This window comes from Crocodylus siamensis, chromosome 1 (assembly GCF_052110815.1).
Source record: "Crocodylus siamensis isolate JL-2025a chromosome 1, ASM5211081v1, whole genome shotgun sequence".
In the NCBI taxonomy this organism is placed as follows: Eukaryota; Metazoa; Chordata; order Crocodylia; family Crocodylidae; genus Crocodylus; species Crocodylus siamensis.
The window spans coordinates 273,320,634-273,343,914 of NC_143395.1; the positions used below are offsets into that span (position 1 = coordinate 273,320,634).

A 23,281-nucleotide genomic window follows, 5' to 3' on the forward strand; every position below is an offset into this window, starting at 1 on the left:
GCCTCAGAATTGTTTGCCCTGATGATTTTAATCTCCAGCACTGCCACCAAAAATTAAAATTATTTCACCTACCCCAATTGTAAGAACACTTCTGAATTAATTAGATTTGAATGTGATCCAGTTTCCAACTACAAGTTGCATGTGTGTTTTTTATATATATATATATATATATATATATATATATATATAATATATATATATATATATATATATATATATATATATATATATATATATATATATATATATATAATATATATATATGTCCCTAATAATAATGCTTCTCCCTATTTTTGTTTGTTTCCTTAGCTGAAACAAACTCTACCCTGCATGGAATCATGTAGGAAATAAAGCATTCAACTGGAGCATCTCAATGATTGTGAACCTTGTTGTTTAAAATGGTAAAAGCACTAATCATAGAACAAAGGTGCTCAACCCCTGGTTCAGATCTGTTCTCTGACTCCCCACAGATGTTCATGTTCTATGGCCCTCCATGCTAGATCAGGCACAGACGCTGGCTCAGGGCCCAATCCTGGCATAGGGAGGCTGAACAGGGGCAATGCAAGGGCCCAGGCTGGCCTGTGGCTTGGACCCACACAGTTCATCTGGCCTGTGGCGCCTAAAACATGAGCACCACTCTTAGGAAGATATCTGCTTTGTCCTTAGTGTGATACAGTTAGGTAACATGCAGACTACCTTGCGCATAGAGCACTCATCTTTTAATCTTAATATGTATATAAAAGTGTTTTATGCAGAGTTTATTAAAATCAAATGTGTTTAGGGACTTTCCACAAGGTATAGTGAACTAAGTGAAAAAACAAAAGGACTGTATTAGTGAAAAAATAGTAACTATTTAATGCTTTGAATTTCTAAGTTGAAATTCTTTTCTCTTATCCATATCTCAAGATCCTTATTACATATTTTCTACTTCCATGTGTAAAAGCTCCCTTATTAGCACTAGAAATTGACACTGCCGAAAAAATAATCTGCAGTATAGAATGTATTGGGGAATTTAGTCATAGAAATTTGAGCTGAAAAAGAGCTACCAGGTCATCTTGTCCATCTCCCTGCCAGTGTAGGATTACTCTTACTTGTTCTGTATATAATAAAATATTATGTCTGGCTTCACTATCCAATTATTTTACAGTTTAAAATGAACCAATATATGGGATTTCCATTGTGTTGTTTTTCTTTTGGACTCAGGTCTAAAGCTGTACTAAGAAATTAATCCTAATTTGTGGATTACATTTTCTTTTGTTTTATATCAGCACAGTTCTTTTCTACTCTTGATGTTTGTACCCTTCAGATAAATATGGGCAGTTAACATTTTCCCCAAAACTAGCTCTTAATTAAAGTGTACACAGAGTGGAAGGAGAATGGGGAGATGTTGCAGAAAAAAGGGTGTAGAGCTATTTATGAAGGGAAGGGAAGGGTAAGCATTCAACTCTAAACTATTTATTCTGAGGAAATGTAAGCAGTTTACCTCTCCTCCCCCCCCCAGCTAATTTCCGTGCAATATAAAACAGCACTTCTAGTTTAAGACGTCACCTGAATGAACCTTTCCCAAACACCTGGAAAATCTTACTGGAATCATGCTCTTATATCAGGAATGAATTGGGCTCCTGGCTGGGTTTATGCTATTTGCACTTCTGTGGGATATTTCCTTGGCATACTTTGCATATTCAGTTTTTGCTTTGTTTGGTTGGTTTTGTATTTTGGGGGGGATTTGGGGGTTATTTTTCCAGAACCCTCATTCAGGCTGTGTCACTTGGATCACTTCAGTGGGCAAACAACACTGTGCTTTGCAGTGATCAACGCTGATGGGATAAGCAGACTCCTGAACAATACTTGAATGGTATAAATTACAAAATATTTCCATCTGTGCACAGTTTTATTCACAGCACTCCCAAGTTTTTCTTCAAATTTTTTTTTCTTTCAACTATGTTTGTGGTCTTTGGAAATTTTATCTATTCTGGAACTTGATGATACCCTCTTTGAACTTCTTTAATGTTGATAGTCCTTTGAGATTTTTGAGGGGGGGAACTGTAGCATGGATACTGTAATTATTGCGTAATTATGCAAACAGACCACAATGCCAAGCAGCCTTTCCAAGAAATATCTCTTAAATCACCTGGAATTAACACATATTTAATGTATGAAGAACTGAGAAGCTTCTCAGTGGTTTTTATATTTTAATTGGGAGAAATATTTTTTGTAATAATAAAAGTAGTCTGTAATGATCTACTCATAAATATGGTTCTATATTTGCCATGATTAGAAAATTATTCCAAAAAACTGTTCCAGAATATTCTGGGAGCTTTCTAGTATGTTACATCTGGTGCCTTGCTGACTTTTTATTACAAGTGCATCCAAAATTCCCCACAGTCCCTAGACTGCACAACTTCCCGAATAAGTCAATTTAGCAATCTGTGGAAACCAATTATATAGTCCCATAGGATCTATGGATCAGTATTGAATACCAGCTTTTTGTGCTCCTACTTCATGGTCTCATATTTATTCCATTGTTTCCGACCTACAACATATAAATAAAAATAGAAACAGCTGAACAGTACTCCTGGGTCCCTTCAGTGTTTCTGAAGTAGTCTCAAGCAGGGGAATGTTCTTTGACATCTTATTTTTATTTTCAGAAAAAGCTGCCTCAAAGAAGCTTGAAAAGCCATAAATCCAAAAGATCCCCAATCCCAGGCTGCTGCTAGGTATTCCTTAGCAGTGCTAAGCTTAGTACCATTCACTCCACCTTGGGTCTTAGCTTAATTGGCCTTTCCTTTTTTCAAAATTGCTGGATCTTCAGTCCTTATTGGGATCGCCAGGTGCTAAGTAGCCATCCCCAGGAGAAGTAGCTTAAGGCAAGAGTCACACACAGGTTCTGCTCAAGACTGGAAGGGGACTCTCAGAAACATTATTTTGATTCTAATATGCTCATTGTGAGGCACTGCTTGGAGGTGTGGGAGGTCTGTGCAGGAGCAGTTAGCATTGGCAAGGCAGAAAGACAGGAGTGTGACCACCGAGTTCTTTCTCTTTCTTTCTTTCCATAGCTAATGCCAGTGCTGTCTGCTGTCAGGCAGCAGCAGCTGCACTGGAAGGCTACATATGCACAGAATGGGTAGCCTGCAGATGCACAGAATGGGAAGAAGCTTTACTTCTTTGTCTTCTTCTCTGCCCAATTCAGTGAGTTTGCAAAAGGTCCTCTGTTGTGAAGTAACAACTGATTTTCTCTTCTCTCTGTCACACATTTAGGAGTCATCTCACTGTTGATACTCTTGAGCAGAGGCATAGCTGGGCAGTTTTGAACCCTGGGCAGTGCCTGGTCAGACAGTGGTGGCAGCAGCCTTATTGGCTGCTTCCTAAGTTGGCACCCAGGGCTAGTGCCCTGCTTTCCTGGCACCCCTCCCCCCCTTAATTAGCACGTGACAGAAGGACGGAGAGGTTGTAGCCATGAGAAGCATTTTCTGTCAGTCCAGATAGACAAGAAAGTCCAGGTAGACAAGAAAGATTCTTGCTCCCCATGGCAACAAGAATAAGGAATTAAGGTTGGGAAAGTGGGGGAAGAACTCTTTAGATTTGGAGAGGGGTAGAATGGCTGGGGAGAGAGGGGGAGCCCTCAGGCTTTTGAAGGGTGAAAGAGTAGGAGGCAGGGCCCTCATGGCTGTGAGAGAAGAGGAGGAAGCTTGCTCAGAGCTTGGGATTGGGTGAAAGGACCTGCAAGAATTGGAGGGAGAAGGAAGGGAGATATGAGGGCTCCAAGGCCAAAATAAAAGTGGAAGGAGGCCCCTGACTTGAATGGGAATGCTATGGAAAAAGGAAGTCCCTAGGGACTTGTAACGCCTGAATAAGAGGAAAAGAACTTGAGGTTTGTGGAGAAGAGGAAGATGAGAAGAAACGTTAGTAAATTTGAGCTGCGTACCTACACAAAGTCAGATCATCCAGGACAAGTCCTGGGTTTGTTTTCCTGTAAGAAAAACTGACCTGTACAGAAGTTTAAAATGCAAAGGAAAGAGTCTGCAGGGTGGTCGCTGGGCTGCCAGGTGTCCCTAGAGCATGCAGCCCAGAGAGCTCTCCTTTTTTTTTTTTTTAATTGCATGTATAAATATTTATTGTTTTTTAAAAATGGGTCAGATTTGGATTCTGAAAAACTGTACAGTAAAACCATTGCTAATAAGTGGGAGAGATATTTCCAGTTGCTCAGACTGACAAAACTGAATGTAAATGCACACACTTATATAATAGATACTCAAGGATAATATGCCACAATAGGTTTCTGGTTACATTTACTTTATGACATTTCATTATATGGATACAAACTTCTTTGTAAAAATAACCAATTCTTCATAATAAGAGATGAATATAACAGATGGATATGAGATGAATATTTGTTTAGTGAGTAATATGGAGAAGGTAACTTTTGTGCAAATTATAAAATTAACTCAACCTATATGAGTAAGAATCTGATTGGAGAGGGTTGCACTTTGTTTCTGCTGTTCTGATATAATGTTTTGATGGTTTAAATATGACAAAATTAATTGGAAATAGCTTTGTGTTATCAACTTTTGGATAATGAATTTAACAGCCACAGTGAGCACCAAGCAGTAATCCAATTCCACGTTTTGTAACAGAAGCGCAGCTTATCTTTGTGTGTAAGGTCTTTGTTATCCAGAATTTCTTCCTCCTGATGTAGAACCATTTCAATAGGATTCATATCTTGTAATTTTAGACATTCATTTTTGAACTGTTATTCTTTTTACTTATCTAAACTCCATTAGCATGTGTGTACCCAACTTATTTGGTGTGTGATTCTAGGCTTCCTGTGGAATGAGAAATAACCAACTTTCAAAAATCAGATATGTCCGATTTTCATAGATTTCATAGGCATTAGGGCTGGAAGGAACCTCGGAAGATCATGGAGTCCAGTCCCCTGCCCCAGGGGCAGGAAGTCAGCTGGGGTCATAGGATCCCAGCAAGATAAACATCCAATTTTCTCTTGACATTACATAGACATTAGGGCTGGACTCTGATCTTCCGAGTTCCCTTCCAGCCCTAATATCTATGAAATCTATGAAGGCATTCAAAGTAGGTGCTTGAACTACCTCCAGTGGCAGTCTATTCCAGACCTTGAGGGCTCAGACAGTAAAGAAATTCTTCCTTACGTCCAGCTGAAATGGTCTTGCAGGAGTTTATAACTGTTAGACCTTGTTGTCCTTTGGGGGGCTCTGGTGAACAAATGTTCCCTCATATCCTGGTGGACACCCTTTATAAACTTATAGGTGGCCCTCAGATCGCCCCTGAGCCAGTGCTTTTCTATATTATATTATTTTCTTTTTAATCATGTAAGTTAGAAGTACAAATTTAGCACAGTTTCTGTGCTTTGTCAGTCTGGGGGAAGCTGATTGCACTAGGGAAAAGCAAAGTCAGACATGAACGGAAGAGCACTGTCTCAGTTTGGACTGAGGGGAAAAGCAGGTTCCAGTTATTGACCTTCCCTGAGAAGATCTATCTGGATGTCTAGATGAGCATGTTTGTGAACTGTCAGCTTGTATTTCAAACCAAGGAAGAAGGTGGGCAAGATGAGCAAGACTCCAAATCACATGGGCTTTATACTGTGCATCAAAATCAGTCCTTTGCATTTACAACAGGAAATACATTTCAGGCCAGTGCAGTCTGTGAAGTACAGGTATAATATAGTGCATGCACCAACCTAAATAGCCATTTTGGCTTCCGTTGTCCTTAAAACTAACTTTCTTTAGTTAGAGCTAACTTAGCTTGTTTTTAAGTTCTGTGCTGATTTTTCAGCCTTAGGACTAAACATATTTTGAAAGGATCAAGGAATCTTATAGGATACTTTGGGACATATGTGGCAATGAAGGAGAAGAAGCCGGAGGATGCTGCTAGCTAACCTCAGCCTGGTGTATTGATTCTAGGCATCATAGCCAGTTTTACTCAAGTAGAACAGTCTTAATTGGTGGTTAGTGCTCTGTTTCTCTTTTTCCCTACTTTGGCTGGCCAGTAGGGGGTGCTCCTGCATTGAGCCACCCACCTCACTGCACCTGACCACCTTCCAGGCTCCGAGTACCTCCCTGGGGGCACCTTGCATCTGGCCGACCCCCTTCCTGGAGCACACTCACTAGCCTGGGGGTAACACTGCTACCACCCAGGGATGGGCTTGATTCTGGCTCTGTGCACCCGGGGAAACACAGGCCTAGTAGCCCTCAAGGGTACTTGATTCACTTCAAGAACTTGGGATACTTCCCTCAATTGGAAGCACCAGTAGTGGTCTCCCTTAGTCATCCGAACCAAAGGGACCCCAAGGCATAATCTAAACCCACTCCCAATAAGTCTGTCATGCTAGATACAAAGGAGAACTTTATTCGTTACAAGGGGTAGGAAATAGGGTATAGGAAAGAGCAATGGCAGAGAAATCCCATAGAGCAAACTGGCATGGCTGGGTAGCCTTTGATCATGCATCTGAGTTACTGCAAGCTATATATCTAGTTAAATCTCAGGTAGCTTACTCACAGGTATCATCCAGAGGCAGGTGGAGATTCCCTCTGGAGGCAGGCAGCTCCTTGATCATGAGTTTTGAGAGAGAGCAAGTTTCAGATGGTCCAGCTCTTCTCTCTCTCTGAGTCTTCCTCATGGCTGCTGCCCCCTCCTCCTTAACTTATATAGCCCTTATGACCTCATTTACCTGGTCCAATGGAGGCCAGCACCTGTTGGCTGTCAGCCAACCAATTTGAAATGCATCACTAGTTGCTGGGCAGACTGGTGGTTCCTAGCCAGGTACGTGATGCCAGTCACATAGGCATAGGGAGCAGGTTTTCCCCCTCTCTCAGGAATGTATCCAGCTCAGGTTACCTAAAGAGATAGGGTAAGGTGTGTACCCTCTGCAGGGCCCATCTTAACCAGATTGTCATAGAGCAGAGTTTTTGGGGAGAAACAGCGCTGGCCTTCTGCCACACCTACTTCTGGGCTGTCCTGGATGATTGTATAGGAGATGGGGAGCCATCTCCCATTAGGTGATTATCTGGGCTCAGGCTGAGCCAGTCAAACTTCAAGTGCTCCCTGTGTGTGGCTCCCACAGCTTGGCAGGAAAGCTCACAATGATATGTCTGTTTTATTACTGTATATATAGCTGCAATTTATCAGGCATCTGCTGGCAACTATTTCTTTAACCCATCACTTATTATTTATCTCACTTAAAAATAGTTTCCAGTAGATCAGTGCTTCCCAAACTTTTTCTCAACATGACCCCATTTATGGCTCTATTTCCTTGGTATGACGCCTCACCCATAACCCACAGCCCTCCACCCTCATGACCCCGCCTGCTGATGTTGTGGCCCCATTTGGGGTCACAACCCACAGTTTGGGAACCGCTGTAGTAAACAGTCTTTCAGGAGTAATGCTCAATGCGCTATGCTGGCAATCAATGCAGTGGACTTCACAAGCATCCTTCTGTGTCATTCTGTATATCATTTCATGGCCTCAATTCTGATATCAGCTTGTGGCTTTTGTTACCTCATTTCAGAAGATTTTGTTTCTGTGTACATACAGATACATAGCTGGAATTAAAGCCTGGTTCTTTTCTTCTTCCTTTTTAATTAATTCTCTCTAAATATGATTGCTGAAAGTAAGCAGCTTTTGTGTTATGTTGTGCTTTTTGTTACTAGAAGTCTTGGTAAAGTAATGGATATCATGGGATCATGTACATGGATTCCAAGCCATGGTCTGCAGCTGGTCCACAGATTGTATTGGGCCCTGGGTTCATTCATCGTGCTTTCAGTTGAAGACTGGCTGTCCATGACAGATTATGAGGGTGATAATGATCTATTGAAATTAAACTTTAGAGACCACTACATTTACCTTATTATTAATCCTTCTTCATGTGACTCTGAGCCTTTTGACTTTATTTTTGCTTTCCCTATCTAGTTTCTGGATTATCCCCTTTTCATCATCTTGAAAGGTAATTTGCCCCATTTAGGTAACCACTCATATACTTACAAATTCACAGATGTCATTAAAACCCAGATGCATTGCCATAGTGGCCTTTAATGAGAGTGCTAGTTTTTAAATGGTGTAAGTAACACTTTCTCTCTCTGACCGTAGGCCTGGCTGTGCCTCCCCTGGGACCATCGGGGATCCTGGTGGGGGGATGACCTGGTCCCTGCTCAGAAAAATGGAGGCAAAGAAATTGTTAATTAGGTTAGCTTTGTCATCTGGTGTGACCACCAGATTTCATAGAATCATAAAATCAATGAGTCGGAAGGGACCTAGACAGATTAAGTCCGACCCCCCGCCATGGGGAGGAATGACATTGGGGGTGGGAGGGGTCATAAGACCCCAGCCTATCCAGTCTCCTCTTGAAGATTTCCAGGGAAGGTGAGAGCACCACCTCTCTGGGAAGCCTATTCCAGGCTCTGGCCACCCTTACAGTGAAGTAGTTCTTCCTAATATCTAACCTAAACCTGTCCTCCCTCAGCTTGTGGCCATTGTTCCCGGTGACTCCAAAGGGGGCCCTGGTGAACAGACTTCCCTGAGTCCCAGCTTCTGGCCCCTGATAAGGTTGTAGGCAGCTACAAGATCCCCCCTCAGTCTCCTCTTGCGGAGATTGAAGAGATTCAGGTCCCTCAGCCTCTCATAGGCTGGCCACAGAGGCCCTCAACTGTACGAGTGGCCCTCCTCTGGACCCTCCCCAGGTTCCCCACGTCCCTCTTGAAGTGCAGCGCCCAGAACTGGACACAGTACTTCAGCTGTGGCCTGACCAGTGCCGCATAGAGGGGTACAAGACCTCTCTGGACCTGTTAGTGATACCCTTGTTGATGCATGACAGGGTGCGGTTGGCTCTGCCTATTGCTTCGTTGCATTGGCGACTCATATTCATCCTGGAGTCTATCATGACTCCAAGATCCCTCTCTGCCTCTGTGCTGCTGAGAGGGGAGCCCCTAACCTATAACCATAACACCATTCCTAGCATGTTCTGCAGAGGCCCCACGTTACCCGGAACCTTATTTTTACCCCTTTGTATTTAAAAAAGGATTTCTTGTTATCCTTGATCCAGGTTGCTAGTCCCAGTTCCATCTCCACCTTGGCCTTCCTAACAGCCCCCCTACAATCCCGAGCAACGGAGGTGTAGTACTCCCTGGTGATGGCCCCTCCCTTCCATTGGGTACACACCTCCTTTTTAGCTTTGAGACGTTCCTGGATTCTTTTGGTTAGCCATGGGGGCTTTTGAGCACTCTTGGCCCCTTTTGATCTGTGTTAGGATAGCCACCCTTTGGGCTTGGAGGATCGTCTCCTTCAGGAGCGACCACTCTTCTTGGACTCCCAACTCCCCACCCCTCCAGGACCTCAGTGCCTCCCCGACTAGTCTCCTTAGCTCAATGAAATCTGCCCTCCTGAAGTCCAGGGCTGCTGTCTTGCTGCAGGCCTTTGCCACCCTGTGCTGGATGGTGAATTCCAATAGGCAATGATCGCTATTGCCCAGGTGATCGAGCACCCACAGTCCCCTCACCAGGTCATTGCTTGTGGCCAGGACCAAGTCTAACAAGACATTTCCCCTGGTGGGACTGTGCACCTCTGGCTTAGATGGAGGTCCTGTAACATGGCTAGGAACTTACATGAGCTGTCAGACCTGGCTGACTGCTCTTCCCAGCAGATGTCCACATAGTTTAGGTCACCCATGAGGACCATGTCCATTGACTTAACTGTCTCCGCGAGTTGACCTGAGAATTCCCAATCTAGCTCTTCTCCCTGGTTGGGAGGTCTGTAGTAGACCCCCACCGTTAAGTCCCTTTCCCCACAACCCCCGTGTATTCTCACCCAGAATGTTGAACCTCACGAGATTTCTTTTGGTCCAATCCTCCAATTTGTCTAGGCCAGGGGTTGGTTGTCAAGTAGGGGTATGCGTCCCCCGGTGGTACTTTAAAAGGTCCCGGGGGTATGCAGGGACAGAGTACCACCACCCTGTGCCGCTGCCTCACAGGAGCAGGGCTGGGGCAGAGCAAGAGCAGGGCTGTACAGACGCTGCACTTGCCACATCCCTGCTTTGCATCTGGCTGCTTGCCACCCCTCCCCCCCATGTCTGGCCTCTCGCCACCCTCACTTCACATCTGGTTGCTCACCACTCCTCCCCCCAACCCCCCCGGTGCACTTACTAAAAAGCAGGCTGCCAGGGGTACACTTATAAAAGGTTGGAAACACCTGGTCTAGGTCACTCTGAATCCTAGCCCTACCCTCCAGCATATTTACTATTCCCCCCAGCTTGGTGTCATCTGCAAACTTGCTGAGGGTGCACTTTATGCCATTTTTCAGGTTGTTGATGATTGAACAAAACCAGCCCTGGGACCAACACCGAGGGACCCCACTGGATAGCGGCTGCCAACTAGACACCAAGTTGATTATTTACTACTCTCTGACCCCAATGCTGCAGCCAATTTTCTATCCACCTTACAGTCCATTCAGTCCATACTTCCTTAACTTGCCTACAAGACTGTTGCAGGAGACTCTATCAAACAGCCTTGCTATAATCAAGGTGCACCACATCCACCAGTCTCCTTGTGTCCACAGAGCAAGTCACCTCATCATAGAAGGCAATCAGGTTGGTCAGGCATGACTTGCTCTTGGTGAATCCATGCTGACTTTTTCTAATCGCCCTTTTCTCATCCAAGTGCTTGCAAATGGATTCCTTGAAGATCTCCTCCATGATTTTTCCAGAGGCTGATGTGTGACTGACTGGTCTGTAATTCCCTGGATCCTCCTTTTCCCCTTTCTTAAATTTGGGCACTATGTGTGCCCTTTTACAACCATCCGGGACCTCTCCTGATCACCACAAGGTTTCGAAGTCAATAGCCAGTGGCTCTGCAATCACATCAGCCAGCTCCCTCAGCACCCTTGGGTGCATCCCATCTGGTCCCATTGACTTGTACATGTACAGCTTTTCTAAATAGTCCCTAACCTGTTCTTTCATCATTGTTGGCTGGTCACCTCCTCTCTAGACTGTGCTGCCCAGTGCAGTTGTCTGGGAGCAGCCCTTGCCTGTAAAGACAGGTAAAAAAGGCATTGAGCACTTCAGCCTTTTCTTTATCTTTTGTCACAAGGTTGCCTCCCCCATTCAGTAAGTGACCCACAGTTTCCCTGGTCCTCCTCTTGCTGCTGACATACTTGTAGAAACCCTTCTTGTTACCCTTCATATCCCTTGCTAGCTGCATCTCCAGTTGCACTTTGGCTTTCCTGACTTCATCTCTGCATGTCTGAGCAATGCTCTTATATTCTTCCCTAGTTATTTCTTCATGTTTCCACTTCTTATAAGCTGCATTTTTGTGTTGTAGTTTACTGAAGAGTTCCTTGCTCAGCCAAGCCGGTCTTCTGCCATACTTGCAAGTCTTCCTGCGCATCGGAATGGTTTGTTCCTGCACTTTCAGTAATGTTTCACAGTTTCTAGGGTTGGAAGGGACCTGAACAGATCATCAAGTCTGACACCCTGTCCTGGGCAGGAACAAGTGCTGGGATCATAATACCCCAGCCAGGTATCTAGCCAACCTCCTCTTGAAGACCGCCAAGGTAGGGGAGAGCACCGCTTCCCTTGGGAGCCCATTCCAGAGCCTGGCAGCCCTAATTGTAGAGTAATGCCTCCTGATATCAAGCCTGAACCTACTCTCAATCAATTTGTGGCCCTTATTCCTTGTTATTCCAGGTGGTACCTAGGGGAACAGAGCCTCACCTGTTTTCCACTGGTCCCCCCTGTGAGTTTATAGATGGCCACCAGATCCCCTCTCGGTCTTCTCTTGTGGAGGCTGAAAGATTCAAGCCTTTTAGTTTATCTTCGTAGGGCCTGGCATGCTGCCCCCTGACCATGCGAGTGACCCTCTTCTGGACCCTTTCAAGGTTAGCCGCATCCCTCTTGAAGTGTGGCACCCAGAACTGGCTGTAGTACTCCAACTACGGCCTAACCAGCACCACATAGAGGGGAAGGATCACCTCCCTGGACCAACTTGTGATGCATCTGTAGATGTACAGTTAGCCTTACTGACCACATCCTCGCATTGGCAGCTCATGTCCATCCTGGAGTCAACAATGACTCCAAGATCCCTTTCAGCCACTCTGTTGTTGAGAAGGATGTTCCCCAGCCTATAGGTATGTTATAGGTTCCTTTTCCCTAGATGGAGCACCTTGCACTTGTCTGCATTCAGTTCCATTCTATTCTCATCTGCCCCCCTCTGTAACCTGTCTAGATCTACTTGGATTCTGTCCCTCCCCTCCAGTGTGCCTACTTCTCCCCACATCTTTGTGTCATCAGCAAATTTGGACAGCATGCTTTCCACGCCCACTTCCAACTCACTGATAAGGATGTTGACTAGCACAGGGCCATGGACCGAGCCCTGGGAAACTCCACTGCCCACATCCATCCAGGTTGAAAACGACCCGTCTACCACCATTCTCTGGGTGCAACCATTGAGTAAATTTGCTACCCATCTGACTTTGTAGGCATCAATACCGCAGTCACCCAGGTTTTTTTAATGAGCATGGGGTGAGAAACAGTGTCAAGGGCCTTCTTGAAGTCCAGGTAGACAACATCTACCTCAACGCCCGCATCCAGGGACTTTGTGACCTGGTCGTAAAAGGAAACAAGGTTAGTCAGGCAGGATCTGCCTGTGATGAACCCATGCTGACTGCCCCTGAGCATTACCTCCCATACTTCCTTAAAGTACAGCCCACTCTCCTAGACTCCTCTCTCCATCAGACTGGCTTCCCAGGGGACCCTGCCCATGAGTTCCCCGAGTGAATTGGAGTCTGCCTTTCTGAAGTCCAAGGTCCTTACTCCATCCTTCCTTTCCTCAGGATCTTGAACTTAATCATCTCATGGTCACTGCTGCCCAAGTTGCCATCCACTGCTACATTCCTCACCAATTTCCTGTTTGTGACCACCAAGTCAAGAAGAGCATGGCCCCTAGTTGGCCACTCCAACGCTTGCATCAGGAAGTTGTCCCCAGTACCCTCCAAAAACTTCCTTGATTGCCTGCGAACTGGTGTATTGCCCACCCAGCAGATGTCAGGGTGATAGAAGTCCCCCGTGAGAACCAGGGTCTGTGACCGGGAAACTTCTGCAAGCTGTTTGAAGAAAGCCTCATCCACCACTGCCTCCTGGTCTGGTGGTCTATAGCAGACACCCACCATGACATCATCCTTATTCCTCTCCCCTCTAACCTTAACACAGAGACTCTCAACACACCTATCTCCAGTTCTGTAGCAGAGCTCTCAATTAAATGTGGTCATGCAAGCCAGGAGAATTAGATTTTCAGCAAGTGTAACTTTTTTTCATGGCCTCTCAGAGAGGAGATGGAAGGATCCAAGATGTAACCCACAAACTGGTTTCAGATAATGATTAGACTGCTCTTCCCAAATCCTTCCTCTTCCCAAACCTTTTCCAAAGGATGTAGCTTCACGTCATCAATCTTTTGAGAGGGAATTTTTACTATCACTTAATATTAGGAAATTGTTATTGTAGGGCATTCAATATTTCTGAGAAGTGATAGTATGAGAGGAGTTAGTTCATCCTAGCTTTTGTCAGTGAATCTTTCTAGCAAAATGTTCAGCATTCTCATTTGATCATAGTTTCTACCTAGGGTAGAGGCTATTGGCTAATAGTCCCAGAGTTCATTTTGTTGGCTAACAGGAAGAGACCTGTGAATAAGAGAATCTGAGCGACTGATGTATGCTAGAAATTAGTAAATATTTAAACTATGTGTTGATGTGTGCTTGTAGTTGCTTAATATTTAGACTATATATAGATGCGTGTTTGTAATTACTATCTAAAAATAGCTCTGTGACGGTTCTTTTTGGTCTTGTTGTTGTTTTTGGTCTTTTGCACATTTTTATAAAAACCTGAAGTGTACACATTCCCAATTCCTTGTAAGGTGACACGTTTGTCTTTGCTGCACTGCAACAAGATGCAGTTAACTGTCTCTTATGACAACTGTTTTAAAGAATGCTGAATAGAAGTGCTTAGCTTTTATTTTTTGCCTGAGAATTGAAAAGACTCCTCATTTGTAGACTATGAAAGAATGGAGGAAAAAGCTTTATGTAGTGAAGTTATAAAGTACCCATTAGCAACATATATACAAAAAGGAATTCTGAATCAGCTTTATTTTTTCCTTTTTAGTTCTTTTGAGTAACCAGTTTAGAAGTACTTATCTTACACTGCTAAGGGAAGGTTGGGTTAGCTGTCCTCCTAGGTTGTTCTTTCTTGATTACTGCATCTTTGAAAAAGTATGCTGTTGTCAACATTTATGCGAGTAAGAAATACATACGCTTGATGGAAATTGTCCACAGTTCTAGAACTGTCTGGGTTTCTACAGAGCTTGATGCTTTTTTACAACCCCTGCCTCCCACCCCGAATGACAAATCTAGTTATTACCGGTACATAGCTTCTAAATATTTCATACAATTAATAAAAGTCCTTAATATAGAACAAAAAGAAAACCAAGAAGGTAAATTATTTGATATGTTGACACTTATGAACTATATTATGAAGATATTTATACTTGAATAAGCATATTATAAGATTGTAATTTATCGCATTGCACATTTTCCTTTCAGTCAAGGAGTACTGCAAAGTAATATTTCCATATGAAGCACAGAATGATGATGAACTGACAATCAAAGAAGGTGATATTGTCACGCTTCTCAGTAAGGTAAAAGTACAATTTTCCTCCTATAAACAGGAATACAGCTTTCAAAAATATGCATCTTCTGTTGCCTCTGTTGAACACTTATTTTCTATTTGCACCTTTGATAATCTCTGTGTTAGCTGTGGAAACTATATGGTTTTGGTAATAGAGGATTATAAAGAGTTGAGGAAAAAATTCATTGTTGACTTCAGAGCTTCACTTGATAAAAATTAAGTAAAGCACAATGCGTGTCTGTTCAGTTTATCAGTAATTATAATTCTCTTTTAGTTTGCACCCAATTTATAGATCTTCATTAATGAGGGATTGGTTTCATTCGCTAATGCAACAGAATGAGAATAGACTGGAAGAATGGTAAATACAGTAGAAGTGCACTGCTGTTTGTGCAGTATGTCTGAGTGATGGGGGGGGGAGAAAATAATTCATCTTCTGAAAACTCATACTTTTCTCAAATGACAGGCACTGAGTAATCCAACTTTTACTAAACTGAAACAAATTAAATAGATGAGAGATTTGGAAACCACATTTTTTATATCAGGGGTGTCAAACTAATCTGGCCCAAATTATGTGGGACATATCTAGAGGCTAGACTGGCTGGATTTGGCACAGTGTGCAGAGCGCTTCCCAGGCCCTGTGCACCCTGCCTGGATCAACTCTCAAAATCAAGGGGCAGCTCTGGCAGCAGGGTTAGGAGGTTTCATGGGATGGATCCAATCCGTAGGCTGTATCTTTTACACCCCTGTTTTAGATCAACAGAAATTCTCCGAAATACTAAGATTGCATTAGTGTTACAGAGGCCTGAACTGGTGAAAACACTAAGTATTTACCTAATTCTAATAGTGTGTGTGTGTGTGTGTGTGTGTGTGTGTATGTTTAGAAGTAGCCAAAATTCTGCCAGGTCCTTAAAATCTGATTTATGTAAAAGTTTGTTTATGTGTGTGGTAGGGTTAGAGTGTTGTTGTAGCTATGATAGTCCATGAAATGTGTGATGGGTAATTTTTTTGGTGATATTTTTTTATTGGATCTACCAGGGGCTTACAATAACTTTAGGTGGCAGCAGCAATGAGACGGGGGCTAGGTCACCTGTGGCAGCAGCAGCAAACACCCCTCTTGTATCCCCTCAACGTTGACACCCTTATCGTTGGCCTGGTTGCCAATCTTTGATTGAACTGCTGGGATTAACTGTATATTTGGAAGAGATGTTAGAAAACTGTTCAAGTACCAAGTGCCCTTCCTCATTTGTTAGTTCTTTGCTAAGCTATTTCACTGGGCAGGGTAATGACAGAAGTTGATCAGAGTTTTTATTGGGAAGTGTCTCAAATAGAAGTATATGAATAATGTAATGAGTGGGTAACAAACCTAGTATCTGGAAACTAGCTGAAGACTTGCTTGTCATTTCTTGTTCTCTGTTTAACAGAGAAAATCTTCGGTATTTATCCAGCCTCCATAAGGAGGCAATATATTTAATTTTCCAGCAGGTAGCATAGTGGCATGTGCTTTTACAATGCACACTTGTGTTAGATTTGTTTTTAGATCTGCAAAATTTCATTATGCAAACAGCCTATATTCTAATATAGTATAATGTTAAAGATACACACACACACACACACACACACACACACACACACACGTTTGTGTGTGGGTCAGACCTGTGGGTCATGTAGCTCAGCTTCTGTCTCTGACAGTGCCAGGAGTGGATGCCAGGAGTGGAAGCATTGAACTGGGTTGGTCTAAAGTGATCTATCCCCTATTTGTTACCCTCCCTGGCATCTACCATCATTGTTTTAGAGATGCCAGAAGACTGTTTTGTTATCTAGATGCTTTTGAACCTGGTTGTACTTTCTGCCTTTACTACCTTATCTAGTAATGAGTTCCACAACTGAAGCCAAAGAATGACAATAGAGAATTTCATGATTAGAAACATGTCCGCACAAGCACCATGTGCAATTCTTAATTCCTGTGGACGTTTCTGTGTGAGATGCTAACTGCGTAGTAGCTGAATAATACTGCACAGTAGGATATTGCAGTACAAACAGTGCTGATGTGCTACTGCACAATATTATTAGGCAACTGCTCAGTAGTGTCACTAAAGGCATTCTCTGGCACTACTGCATAGTAAGTCCAGTTACTGAGTATTTATTTAGTACTTGATTATACAAGTACTAAATAAATGTATAGCAACCACTGCCCAGTAGCACCTGGTGTAGATGCATCCTATATGTATGTACTGTATGTGCGTAATAAACACACACACACAAATTTGAGAAATGTTTCTGTGTTAAAAGAAAATATGATACAATTCCAGGACCTATTGATAGGTACGTTTTTGGGTACAATTCAGCCTCAGTCCCTGATTATCAGGGGCTGGGGCTGATGGGAAGTTTTCATAGATTCAGAGATATTAAGGTCAGAAGGGACCTCAGTAGATCATCGAGTCCAACCCCTTGGGGTCAGATAACCCTAGCCAGGTTAGTGATAGGAAGTCTATGAAATGATTATGACAGCTCAAAGCTCCTGGTAGGAATCCACACCTATCCAAACACCCCCAGAAGTTGGAAGTGCAGTCTGGTAAATGGTCATGGCTCCTTAGATAGCTGTGTTAGGGTTGCATGCAACTCTCACATTCAGATCTATGTCCATCGTATACTTGGAGAGCTTTCATTGAAAGAAAACTGTTACTTTACTAAATTTATAAATAACTTTATATATAAAGAACCTACAAAACTGAAAAAATGGGTCAATTTGTTTTTGGAAAAGTTTATAATAAATAATTCTAATTAATTGGAAGCTATATGTGTAAAATATGAGATCCTTATTAGGGGAACCATACATTTGAATTTCTTAGGTGAGGGTTGGCATAGGAGATCATGGAGTAAAATAAACCTAGGGATTACAATTTAGCAAATTTACAGGGGGATTAGAATTTGACTGAAACTAAAAGGTGACAATAGACAATGTATTGATTTGAATTAAATTGGGTCTTATTTTATATGTACTTAGGACATAAAACCTAAAGTATAATTATATTAAGTACTCATTGAAATAAGTGGGGTTCTGAATCACAATTGCTTCATTTGAGTTTTCTTATTTATTTTACTGTATAATGTTTTAGTTCACTTGGTTGAAGACATTTCAGACTGATTTACTTTTTGGAGCAAATTAAAGATGACAGAGTAATCACTCTCATTTTTAATCCTAAATCATTTCAAGCAGCTTTTGCAAAAATGAGCCAGACATATTAAATAGATATATAATATTCCATTCCCGGGCCTCAAATAAGATACCTTAAAATATTTGAGAGACTATAAAATGTCTAAAATGTAATTATTCAAAATCATCATAAACACAACACATCTTTCTATCATACCTGTCTAGTTCTTTTTCTTTAAATTTTTAGTTTTCATAGATTTCATAGACATTAGAGTTGGAAGGGACCTCAGAAGCTCTTCGAGTCCAGCCCCCCGCCTACTGCATCCAGTTTTGGGCTCCACAATTCAAAAAGATGTGGAGAAGCTTGAGAAAGTCCAAAGAATCGCATGATCAGAGGTCAGGAAAACAGACCTTACGACAACAGGCTGAGAGCCATGGGGCTCCTTAGCTTGGAAAAGCACAGGCTCAGGGGTGATCTGGGGGCCACCTATAAGTTTATCAGGGGTGACCTCCAGTATCTGGGGGAACGGTTGTTCACCAGAGCGCCCCAAGGGATGACGAGTTTGAACGGTCATAAACTACTACAAGACCGTTTCAGGCTGGACATAAGGAAGAATTTCTTTACTGTCCGAGCCCCCAAGGTCTGGAACAGCCTGCCATTGGAGGTGGTTCAAGCATCTACACTGAACACCTTCAAAAGCAAAGTGAATAGTTTGTTAATAGATTAGTAGGTATCTTCTCCCCTCTATCATCTCCCATCTTTTTTCTATTGTTCTTTGTGCATGAGTAATATGACAATGTTTTATTAGAAAATAATACAAGATAGCACTAGCTTTTTTCTGTCAGAAGTTAGTGGGGGGTGGGGGAAAGAAAGGTGACTACTGACCCTGGCAGACAAAGACGGTAGGGGATCCTGGGGAGAGACAACACCTAAACTTATACTTAAATTCTGTGTTGGTTTCATTGTTGGTTTTCTGTTGGCTTAATTTCAGTTGTGCAAAATTAACATACCACTAATGATTGTATGCAACAGAAAAGGAGTTAATTTTGTCTTCAAGATTTGAAGTTAGGAGTTTTAGTTCACTCCTAACACTGAAGATTTGACAAAACCAGAGTTAAAAAGGTTAAAGGCCATCTCACGCTTAACATCTTATGAGACTAGTGTGGTTAATTTGCGGTTTGTGTAGCCACCAGCACACAAGGAAGTGAGTCATGTGTGGTTAGTGTGGTTAATGACCAGTTGCCCACCTACAGCAGGGTTGACTGGGGGGTTGGCCTCTGACAGGAGTCAGGCGCAAAGCCCACAGTCACATGTATGTCTCAGGCTGTTGCAAGATACCTCATCTTTGTGCCACTGCTCTCAAGAGCTGAAAAGAAGCTATTTAAATGGTCAGTTTTGTTTCCTGAAAGCTAATTGGAAAAGATTGAGGGTTAAAAATGAGTGGGGACAATCAATTGAAAGATTTATAGCAAATCACCTATAAAAATGGCTTGATAGTAGGTGGTTAAAGGAGTAACTGTGTAGCAAAAGAATAAGCTGACATGGAAGTGGAGACATGCTCTATGCTACTACCAAGGACTGATTTTATTTTTAAGTTAAGCTGCAGCTACTTCATTATTTAAATTCTTCAGAGTTTCTTGTAAATTGGTTAGCTCCTGCCAATACACATCTGGGAGAACAGTACTGTTTGGAAAGTCTCCTGTTTTTGGACTTTGCCAACGTGTGTTATTCTGAATGTTGTTTCTATCTCTCCAAAAACTGTTATCATGTTTGAGATTACATTTCTGGTAATTTCTGTACAACTTCTACTTTAAAAAGTTAAAACAACCCAGATATAGAGAAATTATCTTCACATTCAGCAGCAATCATGTTGTTGATATGCCTACAGTATGCTGAGTATTTTCCAAAAGAAGAACAGCATGACAATGGATAAGTGAGCAGCAAATAAGCAGTTAATTTAACAAATGTCAATGAATGGAACAAACTGCTTTAACCATGTTCAGGTTATTCTTTAAGACTGGCAGTGTATCAGTAGCTTTTAAATCAGCTGGTAGATAAAAACACCACAAAGCCCTACTGAAGCACCTGTTCTATACAGATGCTGCAGATCCAGGTTGAACTAATGTTCTGCTTCTTCCACTAATGCTGGTGTCTCCACTCTCAAAACAGCAGGAAAAGGAAAAATAATGTATTTCAACATGTAGGCTATCATAATTTAACCAACATGCATGTCATTATATGTATGTGTCTGCTTAAAGCACACAGCGTGCATGATTTACCATATTATGTGGACTGTAATTTTTTAAATATCTCTTTATTGATCTTCTGTAGAGTCTCTGCCAAAACAAAGAAAAACCATAGGTTTGCCAAAAGAAACCAGCCTTGGTGCTATCCTTATACTCTAATAAAGTTGAACAGAGATTCTTCACTGATGGATGTATAGAGCAATTAAATGAATTGTTAAGTTGCCAATGAATATTACACGCTGGTCTGGCAACTGATTTAAAAGGCAAAGTTCATCTAAAATGGTTTGACTGTGCTTTTGTCTTAGATTTCATGTGACCTTATGTCTGTAAGAAGTAATTTGGATAGCTTTTCTACTAACCAGTAGTTAAATCAGAGAATCAAAATGAAGCTGAACTTGCCTACTTGGATGAAAAGTTAAACAGGAATCTTGCTAATTTTGGTTCTCTTTACATATCCTTTCTAAAAGTTTAATTTAAAATTAGTAAGTTATGCATGCCTAGAAACTGCTTCCTCCAAGTGTAGCTCTTTATCCTTGAAAACTCTCTGTGACATTACAGTCATCCCTTGAAATGGAAGTCACGATTCATCCTTTCTACTGTACACTAGTCAGTTAAAAAACAAAAGAAATACAATCTTGCATATAAATCATTTGGAAGAGAAGAAAAAAAATTCATGAGTAACTTTATGGAAGGTCATAGTCATTTACATTTTGCCTTTAGAATGCAGTTGATGTAAAATAGTTAATTGTATTCAGATGAGACTACAATGTTAATTTAAGTAAGTAAATTTTAACAGATAAATCAAACTTATATTATTCCACATAGACAGGGTAATTAAAATGAGTCAATATTATACTACTTTTTTGGAATTCTTTATTCCATTTGCTTCATACTCCTTGTTTTTTGTTAATCAATATGTAATCTTTTTTGCTAACTTTAGTTCTTTTGGCCTGAATTATGTCAGACTTGTAAAGACTAGTAGCTATCTGTAGGAGTCACTTAAATGTTGAAACCAGTACTTTGCTGACCAGTTTGGTTGAATTCTGTGAGATGTCTGGTGTCCAGGAAAAGTCCTTGCTTACAGCATTTCCCAAGTACTTGGGAAGGCTACAACTGTGCTATTGGGCCAGTGGTACTGAGTTTCATTTTCTTCCATTCTGTCACACCTGTATAAGGTACAAATAGGGTCCATGTGTGTAAGCAACTTGAATTGAGGATTTGACTAGGCTGAATATGGTAAGTTAGCTCTGTTTCTTTCACTAGTGAGCTATCCTAGTTTCACTTAACACAGTTTAAGAGTGAAAATACAGTTACTGCTTGTCAGATCCCTCTACAGTATGTCTCCCACCCATTTTAACTCTTAAATTATTTGTTTATCCATTCCCCTTGTATAGTTACAGTGTTTTAGTGTAACTAATCATATTTACTCTGCTTCTTGAGTTTGACTTTATTACTAACTCACTTGCTAACTCACTAATTACTCAGCATTTGCTGCTGCTAGCGTATCTGTGAGGGGCTAGTTCTACTCTTAGTAATGCACAAAACAGAACTTACTTTTGGAAGTTAGAATTGGTTTGGGAAAAATGTAACTCCTTTGGAAATCAGCCGGTTTAAGTTGTAGGGAAAATAAAGGTTCTGAGGATTCAAAAAATAGCGTGGCCAACTGAGGTGATCAAGCCTCGTATTCATTAACCTTTAAGATTTCCACTGTTCTGCATGAATTCTTTAGCTGAGGCTCAATGGATATTTCATCCATTGATATATTTCCTACCAGCAAAACATTTGCTCGTATAACCTTAGTCACTTAAGCCTCATTTTAGAATGGACTGAGTGAAGGTTTTACATTGGAAAGGACAAAGGCTGCACATAAAGTTTAAGTGTTACAATGAGGAAGGGGTACAGCATTACATCAGTGCGCAAAGGCAAGCCAGGAACCATACTGTTTGACCCAGACATTAAAATTGGCTATTATTCTGAATATGTTAAAATATGTTAAATAAATTGGAGAATAGAGGTCTGTTAATTGGTGTTTAACTCAGGAAAGACCTTAATTGGAAACTACAACTCAAATGTTAACCTTACTAAACAGCAGAACTTCAGGTTTCCCTGTCTCTAGTTACACTACTTATGGAAATGAATTTGTCAAAATTCCCATATAGCTTTCTGATATAGAAAGAAAAATATAGTGAAATAAAGTTCAAGGATGCTTCATTTGCTTTCTTAGACCTATGTCAGGTTGCTTCCTTCATTGTGGCTGAATTTTTATCTTAATTGCAATCTCATCTTTAGTGTTTAGGCTTACCTCTTCAACAGAAATTTCACACTGCTAGTAACTTAACTGGAACATGTATCTCAGAATCTCTCTTGATTAAATACTATTTCAGACTTGTACTGAGAGAGAATAGATCTCCCTGAAAGCCAGGAACACCTGCAACACAGTTAGCCTGTCCCTTATCACTGAAAGAATAAGTTTGGTACTGAAGTTATCCTCTCTGCCTTTCTGTCTCTCACATTAGAGTATACTCTAAACCTTTCTTATTAAAATTGTTTATTTGTATACATTATAGTTTCACGTCAGAACTGTTTTAAGGCCTTACCACTCGCTCTTAATAGATTTTCAGATTTCATTAAACTTTTAATACTTATAAATCCAAAAAGTTATAAAATTGTGTATTTTTTTACCTTTTAAGCAATCCATCACATTTTATAATATGTGCTATGTATAAAATTTAAAGTATCAAAAACTAGCAAGATCTTAAAGAAAAAATATGTATTTCCAAGTACTGTTCAATAAGATAGTCTTACCAATTCCTGGAGTTCGTTTCAAGTCCTCACTTTGTTGTGTTGTATACCACTTTAAAAAGTAGGGTTAGGTATTTGACCAGTCAAATAAAGTTTGGTCAATTGACTGGTCAACTATTGGTAAAAAATTGTAAAAAATTTCCGATAGGTCCAAATAATACATAGAAAAGGCACAAATTTTTCCATTAAGAAATGTGTCAAAAAACAATAACAACCACCATTTCTGTCAAGAAAACTACAAAAAAAGTAGTTATTTTGTATAATTGCTATAATCCTTGACTGGTCAAAAATATGCAGTTAATTGACAATATTAAACTGGTCAATTGACTGGTTTTGCCAAGGCATAAAGGTTGTTCAGGTGCTCCAGATAGGTTTTTTTGTGATAC

The 23,281-nt window shown here is 41.3% G+C and overlaps 1 protein-coding gene across 3 annotated transcripts in view; it reads left to right on the forward strand.

Moving 5' to 3' along the window:
* SH3KBP1 (SH3 domain containing kinase binding protein 1) overlaps positions 1 to 23,281 on the forward strand; it is a 361,555-nt gene that overhangs the window by 267,418 nt on the left and 70,856 nt on the right. For all 3 annotated transcript variants that reach the window (XM_090062600.1, XM_090062582.1, XM_090062591.1), the window contains one exon: positions 14,608 to 14,702. In XM_090062600.1, coding sequence (XP_089918726.1) covers positions 14,608 to 14,702 — 95 coding nt within the window. The remainder of the gene's footprint in view (positions 1 to 14,607; positions 14,703 to 23,281) is intronic.